Genomic DNA, 12729 nt, shown 5'->3' on the forward strand with positions numbered 1-12729 from the left:
TACGCCACCAGGATTTCCAGAAAGAGTACAGAAATTAAAATTATGAGATAAGAGATAAGTAATACAGAGGTTAAAACCCACTGCTGTCGAGTCGATTCTGACTCATAGTGACCCTATAGGACAGAGTAGAACTGCCTCATAGTTTCCAAGGAGCACCTGGTGGATTCAAACTGCAAACTTTTTGGTTAGCAGCCATAGCACTTAACCACTACGCCACCAGGGTTTCCGATACAAAGGTCAGGAGCTGAATATTCAATATATATACAATAAGAATTCTAGAAAGAAAGAAGAGAACATTTATAAGAGATACAATAATATGAGGTTAATTATTTCTGAGCTGCAGGAAGATTAGAGTCTTCAGATCTAGAGGATTTACCAAATATTGGGCCTAATTAATTTTTTAAAAGTATCCACAATTTAGACAATCTTAGATAAATTCCTGAAATCTAAGAATAGAAAAGTCTACATTCTTACAAAACTGAAAAAATAGGCTTTCCCAAAAAATAAAAAAAGAGACTCAGACGGACATTTAATCTTTTTTTATCTGCAGCATTAAATGCTCAAAAAAAAAACCCTAATAATTATAGTCTTGAGTAAAAATAAAATGTGATTCTTAAATTCCTTAACCAGGTTTTCTCAGACCTGCAAAAATTCAAAATGTGTGCCATCCATACCATCCACATACCGTTACCGGAAAAACTGGCTTGAAAACACTGACATCAAAATGGGAAATGTATTTGAAATAAAGTATGAGAAAAAGATATGGTATAAAAGAAACAGAAGAAAGTAAAGGCAGCAGGAAAAAAAAAAAGGCAGCAGAAAAGTTAATAAATCATAAGGTTATAAGTGAAGCTGTGGAGCAAAATTTGAAACTTTAAGAATGGATTCTCTCTGTGAAACTTTTCATAACATGGAGGAACCTGGAAGGCATTATGCTGAGTGAAATTAGTCAGTTGCAAAAGGACAAATATTATATAAGACCACTATTATAAGAACTTGAGAAATAGTTTAAACTGAGAAGAAAACATTCTTTTGTGGTTACAAGAGGGGGGAGGAAGGGAGGGCGGGAGCGGGTATTCACTAATTAGATAGTAAATAAGAACTACTTTAGGGGAAGGGAAGGACAACACTCAGTACAGGGGAGGTCAGCACAACTGGACTAAACCAAAAGCAAAGAAGTTTCAAGAATAAAGTGAATGCTTCGAAGGTCAGCGAAACAGGTTCAGGGGTTTGGGGACCATGGTTTCAGGGGACATCTAAGTCAATTGGCCTAATAAAATCTATTAAGAAAACATTCTGCATCCCACTTTAAAGAGTGGCGTCTGGTGTCTTAAATGCTAACAAGCAGTCATCTAAGATGCATCAATGAGTCTCAACCCACCTGGATCAAAGGAGAATGAAGAACACCAAGGACAAGGTATTTACGAGCCCAAGAAACAGAAAGGGCCACATGAACCAGAGACTACATCATCCTGAGACCAGAAGAACTAGATGGTGCCCGGCCACAATCGATGACTGCCCTGACGGGGAACACAACAGAGAACCCCTGAGGGAGCAGGAGAGCAGTGGGGTGCAGACCCCAAATTCTCATAAAAAGACCAGACTTAATCGTCCGACTGAGACTGGAAGGACCCTGGCAGTTATGGCTCCCAGACCTTCTGTTGGCCCAGGACAGGAACCATTCCCAAAACCAACTCTTCAGACATGGATTGGACTGGGCAATGGGTTGGAGAGAGATGCTGATGAGAAGTGAGCTGCTTGGATCAGGTGGACACTTGAGACTATGTTGGCATCTCCTATCTGGAGGGGAGATAAGAGGGTAGAGGGGTTAGAAGCTGGCAAAACGGTCACGAAAAGAGAGACTGGAAGGAGGGAGCAGACTGTCTCATTGAGGGGAGAGTAATTGGGAGTATGTAGTAAGGTATATATAAGTTTTTATGTGAGAAACTGACTTGATTTGTAAACTTGCACTTAAAGCACAATAAAAATTATTTAAAAAAAAATGGATTCTCACAAGAGAAAATGAAAAATTTAAACAAAATAATTTGAAACTCAAATTCCAGGTGATGTAACCCAAATCTGGGATGTAGGAGAAGCTCATAGATACTATTTCATTACTGATGTTGACAGAGACATATAGCTTCAAAGATTTTTTTTTTAAATCCAAAATATTTAAAGAAATAATTATAAATGTAGTTTATTTTTAGCTCCCAGATTTCTCCTTTCCTCCACTCAAGCCCACCTACTGGGTAGTAAGAGGGGGGAATGTCCCTGAATTTTGAACCAAGGTCATAATAATAGTCCAGTGTGGTAACTGTTTAAAATCTCTTTAGGTGAAATGCTCAGTCTTTTAGATTTTGCTCTGCACCCATAGAATCTGAGTATTTGAGGGGATTCATTTATCCTTAGGAGAAGGTCCTTTGGTCTTGGGCCAGTTCATTTCAAGGAAAATTCTATCAAATCTTCAAAACCTGTACCCATTCCTGTCAAGTCAATTCCGACTCATAGTGACCCTATAGGGCAAAGTGGAACAGCCCCATAGAGTTTTCAAGGAATACCTTGGTGGATTCGAACTGCCAACCTTTTGGTTAGCAGCCATAGCTCTTGACCATTACGCCACCGAGTTTTCCCCAAATCTTCAAGGAACAGAAAATGTCAATACTAGCTAAACTCTTGCAGAAAACAGAAAAAGATGGAGAGTTTCCCCCTTCATTTTAGGAAGCTAACATGTATGTGATATCGGTTATTTACCAAAGATAACATGTTCATATGCAAAACTTCTAACCAACTTTTGAATCAAAGCTTTAAATCCTAAATTAAACATCATTAAAACAAAATGCACAGTGTAATAGAAGAAGAATATACCAAGACTAGGTAGAATTTATCCTAGGAATACAAGTGCTTCAATGTTTAGGATATGTATTATGATAACTCACACTTATTTTGATCTCAGAACATAAAAAACATTGTTATCTCAGCAGAATCTGAAAAGACATCTCTGAATACTCAAGAGTTCAAAAGATATAGAGGATATGAATAATAATTAATGAGATTGATTTAATAAGTGTGTTTTGAACATTATACCCCACAGAGAATAAAATTTCCTTTCAAATGCCCATGAAATATTTATTAGGTCACAAAGAATGCCTCAATATATATCCCAAGGCACAATTTTTCCAGTCTACCTTCTCAGCAATAAATAACAGGAAATGAATAACAAAAGTACACTAGAACTTCAGCTACCAGAAAGAAATATAAATTTTTATATTACCTTGTCATGGGGAAACATGACAATGAATATAAGAATCAATAAAAACAAGAGGTTGGCACACTGTGAACAGCTGCCTGCTCTGTAAATGATATTTTATTGGAACATAGCCATGCTCACTTGTTGGTGTACTGCCTATGGCTGCTTTCACACTATGACGGCAGAGTTGAGTCATTTCCAGAGACTGTACAGCCCAGGTGCCCTCGTGGCGCAGTGCTTTTTTAAAAGCTCAGCTGCGTACCAAAAAGTCAGCAGTTGGGACCCACCAGCTCCTCCTCGGAAACGCTATGGGGCAGTTCTACTCTGTCCTATACAGTCGCCGTGAGTCGGAATTGACTCGATGACAGTGGGTTTGGTCCTTTACAGAATGTTTGCTGCCCCTTAGACTAAGAAAACATTTGCACCCCAATAGAAAACGGACAAAGAATGTTGATACTAGGACTGGCTTCAAGGGTGTGCAGCCTGTGTTCAAGGCCTGCACTTAGAAGGGCCCCACACTTGATTGAATTCTCCGCTGTCACTATCTCTAAATTCTTAGTAATTTTGAACAAAAGGTCCTGCATTGTTATTTTAGCCTTTGGGGTTTTTCCTGCGCCCCCCCCCCACCCCCAACACTTCTTTGGTTCATATATATGTGTGTTTGAGGGAGGCTTACTGTGCCTTTGTGGCACGTGAGTGAAGGGGACCTCAGATCCACAGAGTGTCCTCTGGTTTCCCTGGCAGCCACAGTAACATCCCTGGTCTGGTCATGGTCACTTGGCCAGCATTTTCGATTCTCATTGGTGGCTTTGGCTGGTGCCCCAGGGGTCTCACTTAGCACGGAGAGGACTCATTGGTGAGCCTGGCTCTCCGTGGAGATTCCTGGGAGGCCCTGCCTACCCTCAACTGCCCTGCCTGGGGCATCCACCCTGCATCTGCACCTCAACAAGATGAACTCCCAGCTGGTGTACTTGCTCTCAACTGCATGGCATTCTGAACCACTGCCACCCCTACCCCCAGCCTGGGAGCTTCTAGCCCCATTCATGCCCAGAAGAACCAAAAGTGGCTGAAGAAAGCTAAACTTTGGCTCAAGCACATTGCACAGCCTGGCTTACCTTGATATGGGGCAGTATGCAGGATGATGGCCTCCCTGACACCCAAACATGAATCTCGCACTCTTGGTATCTCTGGAGGCCCAAGCAGAGATCAAAAAAAAAAAAAAAAGTTTTTTTTTTCCCCTATATACCCCCTGGTGTACCTCATCCTTCTTCTCTTTTCATGTTCTCAGGTATCAGAGGGGAGGGCTGGGCAGTTCTAGTCCTCTGTCACTCCTCTGGGCCCTAATGCACAGATTTCTTCAGCAACTGACACAAGGGGAAACTCTATCTTCCTCATATTGCTATCTGTGCCCTCCAAGTCTGGTTCTGGAACTGCTAAAGAAACTTTGAAAATCTTCTCTCTTTGGACAAGGCCTTGCATTCATCCTGTTATCCTGCTGCAGAATCATGTCTAGAATTTCAAATATTAAATTTGTTTTTTTTTTTTCCCCTCTTTGTGTCACTGCTGGAAGAAGTTAATACCCACCCTCCGCTGTAACCCCTGGCAGATGTGTGTCTGGGACTGACCTGGGTGTGTTAGGTCATGTCTGTGCAGATGCCAAAGAGAAAAGCAAAGTTAAACTTTCAAAATATTACCCTCATTACGTCTGTAAAGATTCTGTTACAAGAAGGTCCAGCATAATGCTGTTAAAATAATGAAAACATGAAAGCAGTCCTGTGTATGAAAAGGAATTATACCAGTAACAAAGAATCTGTAAAGTGGAGGAAGTGCGGACATTACAAGTGAGGCTGTAGAAGATTATTGAATGAAATGAAAAATTATTTATAATCACAGTATTAGGTTAAAAGAGCCGGGACTGTATCCTATAAATATGCAAAGCGTATATACTGGGGAAAAGCCTGAAAATAGAGTCACTGCACTGTGAACAATGGTGATCTTTGAGCTATGAAATGCTGGGTGATTTTTACTTTCTTCCTTTTACTGTGCTTTCCCCCCGCCCTTACATTTTCAACAATGAACAATCTTGCTTTTATAATACAATATTTTCAAATCCTTTCCTTTGGTGCCCTTATTCCAATTCACTTCCTTCCAAGTAATAAAACCCACGGTCACTCAAGCGATGTCGGCCCATCCCCTTTTGATCTTTCCGCAGGGTGCAAAGTGGCTGTTGGGGCCTCCTCTCTGTGAATCCAGAAATGGAGCCACAGTTGTGTGTTTCATTTATGGGAAATACCTTGAGGGTAACTAATCAATGGGGTCCCTAGGTGTTGCAAACGGTTAAGGGGCCTAGCTGCTAACTGACAGGTTGGAAGTTTGAGTCTACCCAGAGCTGCCTTGGAAGAAAGGCCTGGTAATCTACTTCCAAAAAAATCAGCCATCGAAAACCCTATGGAGCACCGTTGACAAACCAGGGGTTCCCATGAGTCAGAGTCGACTCAACGGCGAGTAGTTTTTTGTTTTTGTTTGTTAAATTAACCAATGGTATCTTTTCTAAAACAAACACAGCAACAAGTTTGTGTTGAATTTGTATCAGAAGTACTGACTGCGTGCCTGTGTGTGTGTGTGTGTATATGTGTGTTGGAAAAAACTGAAGGAGTACAGATGGAAGGGGTAGAAATTTTGGCACAAAATCATTTTGGCCATGACCCACAAGAAAACACGTACCTTACTTCTTAACGAAATACGCTTATAATACTTACACAAAATTGACCCCAAGTTTCACATAACATTACTTCCTGTTAGTGTATGCGCAATATATTCTGATTTTTATATTCTATTTTTTTTTTCATTGTTGTTGTTGGCATTATCCCACCCAACTGATTTCCCAAATCACTAATGGGTTGCATTCTACAGCTTAAAAATCGTTTCACAACCATCAGTTAGATTGACTAAAGGAGGAATTTGTCACCAATCAGTGGGTTTGGAACAGGGCCTCCAGGGTTGGGGTCTCCACAACACAGACTGAGTAGGATGGGTCACCCCATACTCAAAGTACATCGCTCGGCAGCTTGGTTTGGGTCTGGACTGGTGTCTGAAGAAGTGGGTATGGAAGCAAGAGTCAAGGTCAGCCATTTAGAGCAGGAGGGATGCTTGACTATGACCCTAGTCAGTAGAGGAGGATAAGGGCTGAAGATCTGGGCCAGGATTGGGGCTCCAGCCAGTTAGGGTGCAGTGTGAGGCCAGGAAGAGTCCCTGAGTGGTATAAATGGTTAACAAGCTCAGCCTAATGGTCTGCACCTGAAAAATCAGCTATGGAAAACCCTGTGGAGCACAGTTCTACTCTGACACACACGGGGCTGTCATGAGTCGGAACTGACTCAGTGGCATCTGGTTCGAGTGGTGAGACTTGGAGGAAGGACGGGAAGGCCAACAAAGGAGCTGGGGAGAGGAGGGAGTGGGCACAAAAATGTGGGCCTTCAACAGCGGAACTAACAGCAGGTCCCACTTGCTGGCGCCTGAGCAGCTGAGCATATTCATATCCTCCCAGGATTGGCTGGGGACCTGGGTGGATCACCAAAGACATCAGTGACTTCAGCCGGGTGGGGTGAAGGAAAAGCAGGGACGGACAGTTTTATCATTTCCATCCTTAGGGCTATTCTGCTCTTCCAGAATTAAAAGACTCCTGGCTGATGGCTCCAACTGAGAGCTCTTTTTCCCTTTCATTATATTGTAACCCATGTGCAAAAGAATGGGGGCCACTTAAATTCAATTTGGCCAACTTGATTCTTTCTGACTCTGGTTGTATGTGTGGCTAATGGAAAGAGCCTGTGTTTTCTAAGGAGCTTAACCACAGGGAGGTTTGGAAACTCTCATAAACACAAAAGAATGTATTTCAGACAACAAATCAGAACGTGATTCAGAGTTCTTACTTTGCTCCTACTCTTTGCATGTTGGACACTTAGAGGTGAGTGAGCACTATTATTGAGGGCAAATGCAAGGTTGTTTGCCAAATCCCTCGCTGGAAACACACAGTGAATGCAATGTAAGAAAAAGCTTTTGACTCCTTACCATGTTTCACACACTGGAGAGGGCACAGGAAAAATAAAGCAGAAAGAAGAAACTCTGGGGCTGCCTCCACCAGTTACCTTTTTCCGGGACTAGTAGTGAGGTCTGGGTGGCTTTGTCGCCTCATGGTCTAGTGAACCTTTCTCCAAAGCCAAGTCACAGAAGTTGGTGTAAAAGGACCCTGACTCTGATTTTGAGTGGACCCAGGTATATTGGAGTGGTAGTTCAGGGGTAAAATTCTCTCCTTCCATGCAGGAGACCCAGGTTTGATTCTTAGCCAGTGTACCCCACCCGTAAGGTACATCATTAGTGTCTGTCAGCGGAGGCTTGCGTGTTGCAATGATGCTGAACAGGTTTCATGGGGAGCTTCCAGGCTAAGATGACTTAAGAAGAAAGGCCTAAAGCTCTACTTCCAAAAATTAGTCAATGAAAACCATATGGATCACAATGGTCCAGGTCACAAGGGATCATGGGGATGGTACAGGACCAGCATCATTTTCTTCTGTTGTGCATGGGGTCTCCAGGAGTTGGGGGCTGACTTGGCAGTTAGTGACAACAACAACAAGTTATTGAATGGATCTTCAAGAAGAGAACTCTACGGGACTGTCTTCAAGCAGAATTCCTGGGAGGCTGCTTGAATTCCAAATTTTGCTGAGGTTTTCCCTTGTGATAGAGACATAAAGTCCCAAGAGGGGCCTGGACCCTACACACTGTCCTGATGTCACGCTGGCCCAGAGAAGACTTCAGGGCCTAGAATTGCATTTGAGATAGAACTTAATTGACCCAAATTTCAAGGCCCTTTCCTATCCACTGATTTCTAGAACTGGGCACAACTCTCTGTGAGTATAGTTTGCCCAGAAATTGCATGTTAAAAGCAATTCTGGGGGGAAAAAAGGTCTACAACAGAGTCCTGTACTGTTTATATTTGGGCTTAGAAGGAGTTTTTATTTCCATCTTGGAGATTTGGTAGCAATGTTTGCATGAGCCTCACTGCCTGAAGATAACATAGGACTCCATAGGTAGGATTTAAGGCCATTAATTTTTAAACAGGAGTCCCTGGGTGGCACAAATGATTAAGTGCTCGACTACTAGCCAAGAGGTTGTTGGTTTGAAACCACCCAGAGGCACCTCAGAAGACAGGCCTGGTAATTTGCTTCCAAAAGGTCACAGAAACCGTAGGAGCAGATCTACTCTGCACACATGGGTTCACCATGAGTTGGAATCGACTCAATAGGAACCAACAACAACAACTTTTAAACAGATTGGCATGATCCCTGAGGTATTTTACACGTTTCAGATTGGAGAGAAGCTGCAACTGGAGCTACTCTGTCACTTCCCCAACCAGCACCGTGCTCCTCCTGGGTGTGACTAGGGGCCCACTTAGGTTTGAGAGGAAGTCAATGGCCTGAACATGGACTCTCCACCCTGGGCTGGTTATTCTGGGAATAGCCACTGAGGCAGTATCCGAACCAGGGAATCAGCTCACAAGTCAAAGTGCCAATGAGATGTGCATGCTTTGACAGAAAGTCCAAGTTGCATATCTGTTCCTGTGGGAGAAGGGCAGGAGCCTGGCTGAAGTCCCACCAAGTGTTTTTGTAGGTGAGGTATTTAGGATTCAGGAACAGGAAGGCCAGCCGTGGCTGATGGGTAGTGAGGCAGGGAGAAGACCTGGCACCAGGTAAGCAGGCTTCCTGCTACTGGGAACTTGGGTTCAATACCCATGCTGAAACCAGTAAACGGCTGCCACAGACCTCAATACCTTTTTCTTTTTTTTTGTCCTTTTCTAAGGGATGGCTTATCTTGCAGTGGGGCAGAGCTTGCAAGTGCGGGTTAAGAAGGCAGAGAAATCAGTACTATGGGGATTCAAAGGTGCAGGTTCAGACAACCCTATATCCCCCTGCCTCTTTAGTAGCTGAGGTCCCTTGAAGTCTCAGGGTAACCCAGAGAAGACAAAACCAATTTAGTTCCCAGAATATTAGGAGGCTACGTTAACCTTGGAAACCCTGGTGGCTTCGTGGTTAAGCGCTACAGCTGCTAACCAAAGGGTTGGCGGTTCGAATCTGCCAGGCGCTCCTTGGAAACTCTACCGGATAGTTCTACTCTGTCCTATAGGGTCTCTGTGAGTTGGAATCGACTTGATGGCACTGGGTTTGGTTTTTTTTTTTTTTTTTCTAATGTTAACCTTAAAGTAACTGTGGTGGCTCAGTGGTGAAGCACTCAACTGCTAACCCACCAGCCACTCCTGGGGAGAGCGATGTGGCATCTGCTTCCGTAAAGATTTTACAACCTTGGAAGCCCTGCCCCACAGGGTCACTGTAAGTCAGAATCGACTCGATGGCAACAGGTTGGGATGTTAACCTTCAGTGCTTGAGGAAGCAAGCTGTGTACCTCTCAAGTGTGACTCAGAGGGGGTATATTTTTGTCACAGCTTATATAATTGGATAAAGAATGATCATCTATAAATATGCAACAACAAACCCACGGTGGCAGGGCAAATATCAGCAGAGGTGGGGTAGGAGAAACCAGCTTGTAAATGTCCTCTTGCCTCCAGTTTTGTCTTAGATCTCTCATTTTATTGTCTTCTTGAAAAAACTTGGCATCTGTGAAACCCAGCACCTACTCATTAGCAAGAAAGTTTCCAGATGGATCTAGACTTTTCTCTAGGATATTTGTTGGATCTCTCCCCATATCAAGCATCAAAAAAATTGTATAAATTTTGCATGTCAGCCAGGTAGAGGAACAGTAAAAATGAAATGTTTTAAAACAAAAGAAAGAGTGAATTATCAGGGCTATAGCATTTCAGAAGCAGACTGCCAGGCCTTTCTTCCAAGGTGCCCCGGGTAGATTTGAACTGTGAAACTTTAGTAGCCTTTCAGCTAGTAACAATTTGCGCCACCCAAGGGCTCCTTTGGGGGCATCTAGTTTGTGTTAACTTCATTGAAATGAATTGGAATGGTGTTTCTTCCCTAACCAGGGGAGTAATATAAATAGCACGAAAATAACTGTCTTTCTACAAGATTGGGAACTAATATGTGAATGTGCTTGTGTGCAGGGTGGGGAGAAAGAGAGCTGAAGTGGGGGCAATTCTTCAGCAAAATTTTGAAGAGCTCTAACAAAAAGTCTAAACACCCTTTCAAATAATTAATTTCCCAAGTTGTAGACGCTCCAGATTCTGCACCAGTTAATGGATCGGCCAGATGCAAAGTAATAGGCTGTGAAGAGAAATAATATAAGGTAAAGACTTATGAATGAACCGCGTTCAGCAGCATCTGCTTTTGTTTTCCTAGATCAGGAAGCGTGCTGCACCACTGGAATGAAATCTACTACTTCGTGGAGCAGTTGGCCCATAAATTCATCAGGTGAGAAACACTATTTAACTGTTTCACTTCTTGTTCTCTGCCTGAGTAAAACCAGACCATGTTTGCTCTTCTGCTAATTACTAACTACTTTGGGAATTTTTTTTTTTTTTTTTGACAAGAGTGGACTGTCGGACCTTGGGCCAGAAACGATTTACTTTGTTTTACTTTTTGCCACATATGAGGGTAAATTTTGGCCTTATGTTTCCAGGAAGAGCCAGGTTTGGTTGTAAAGCTAAAATTGTAACTTTCTCCCTCCCTGGTTGAACAATACGTTCCTGTAAAAGGATCATTGTAACATGTTTCTTTCACAGTGCCTCACTGTGGGGCCATTGGCACCTTCTCGCTGGACTATGTGCAAGGTGACCAGCTTGCCCCAGTTTGCCCAGGACTTTCCTGGTTTTAGCACAGCCAGTCCCATGTCCTGGGAAATTCCTCAGTTCCAGGGAACTAGGACTTTTGTCCATGACTGTTCCGGTTCTAACACTGCAAGTCTCACATCTTGGGGGCCTTCTCGGTCCTGGGTAAACCAAGACAGTTGGTCACCTTAGCTTTGTGTCATATCCAGTAGAATGAACACCCATTAGTAAAGGAAAGGAAGTCATTTTGCCCTTCCTTTGTAAAACTGTCAAGGGATAGCATGACTGTGACAGTTTTCCTGATGTGCTTGGAGCAAACTGTCAAGGTCTTTACTAAAATTGATCTGATTATCATACATTCTAACACAACTCCAGTCCTTGCTGGATGGCCTCCATGGAGCCTTCCAGCTGATATGAGTAACCATGAACTTTTGCTTTGAATAAGGTTCCTCAGCTCAGAATACAGGCTGTCCTCTGGCCGAGGGTAATGATAAATGTATTCCCTCCAAATTCAGTTACTGGTCCCAACTCATACCTGCTGGCCTGATTGGAGGGAAGGGTTAGAGGGCATCCTCTCTGCAATGCCAAAAACTGGAAGCTGCAGCAGGAAGCAGCTATACTCAGATGATGGGAGAAAACAAATACTGAGGAGAGAGGGGAGATTAAAGTACAAAGAAAGGAGAGGAACAAACATCTGGGTGGTATTAAAAAATACTTAAGAGAATCGTAGAAACTTAGAATTGAAAGGAACAACTTCCCAACCTAAGAGGCATTCACTAACCCTCAACTTGAACTGCTCTGCTGAGAAACTGCTGCCTTTTGCGGCAAACAGTCTAATTGTTGGACGAGTACAGTTTTCAAAACAAGTCGTCTTTGAGCCAGAATGTCCTTTCCTGCTCCCTCATCCATTGGTCTTTTGGAGTGATATAAAAAACTCTGCCTCCAGATGCTTGACAGTGTCTGCCATGTCTCCTTTTGCCCTTCACGTCTTCCCTTCCCTCCAAAGCAGGGAAGTCTACTAGAAAAGGCTTTGAAGTTGGGCAGATGTGTGTTTGAATCTAAGTTCTATTGTGTAACCATAGGCCATTTAGTTGCCTTGGCTGAATCTACATTTACACGTAAGGATTATAAGAGAGAACATGTTTAAATAAATAGCCCAGTGTCGGGCTTAGAGTGGGCACTCAACACTCCTTCCCAGTTCCTTTAGCAATTCCAGACCCTTCACTAGCTAGTTAGAGCTGAAGGGGAACTAAGAGACCACCTAGTCCAATCTCCTCATTTTATAGATGAAGAAACTAAGGACCAGAGAAATTGAAATGGCTTAATCCAGACCATGGGGCACATTTCTCTGGTGGTGTCTTCTGGTCCTTGTTGCCTATGGGTGGAGCATGTAAACTCCATGAGACAGGGACTGTATTTTGTTGACTGCTGCAGCCCAAGTGCCCATAATAGTGCCTGACACAGTACATGCTCAATCAATATTTCTGAATAAACGAATGATTACTTATTCATTTTAATAAACAATATAGGCAGCTGGTACTATAGGGGGAAGGGAACGGTGGCTGATGCCATACACGTACATCATTTTTAAGTTTAGTGGGATCCTTGAAATTTCAAGTCCTTTTATTTGTCTTTGTTCTGACTTCTTCCTGTTTTCCTAATAGAGATTCTCATTCCTCACTACTTTCTTCAAGCTCCCAAC

At 42.9% G+C, this 12729-nt stretch overlaps 1 protein-coding gene across 1 annotated transcript in view; it reads left to right on the forward strand.

The window, feature by feature from the left end:
- The window catches only part of ANTXR1 (ANTXR cell adhesion molecule 1), a 274861-nt gene that overhangs the window by 21046 nt on the left and 241086 nt on the right, over nt 1-12729 (forward strand). The window contains exon 2 of the mRNA XM_003413659.4: nt 10600-10671. Coding sequence (XP_003413707.2) covers nt 10600-10671 — 72 coding nt within the window. The remainder of the gene's footprint in view (nt 1-10599; nt 10672-12729) is intronic.

Source organism: Loxodonta africana, chromosome 15 (genome assembly GCF_030014295.1).
Source record: "Loxodonta africana isolate mLoxAfr1 chromosome 15, mLoxAfr1.hap2, whole genome shotgun sequence".
Classification (NCBI taxonomy): domain Eukaryota; kingdom Metazoa; phylum Chordata; class Mammalia; order Proboscidea; family Elephantidae; genus Loxodonta; species Loxodonta africana.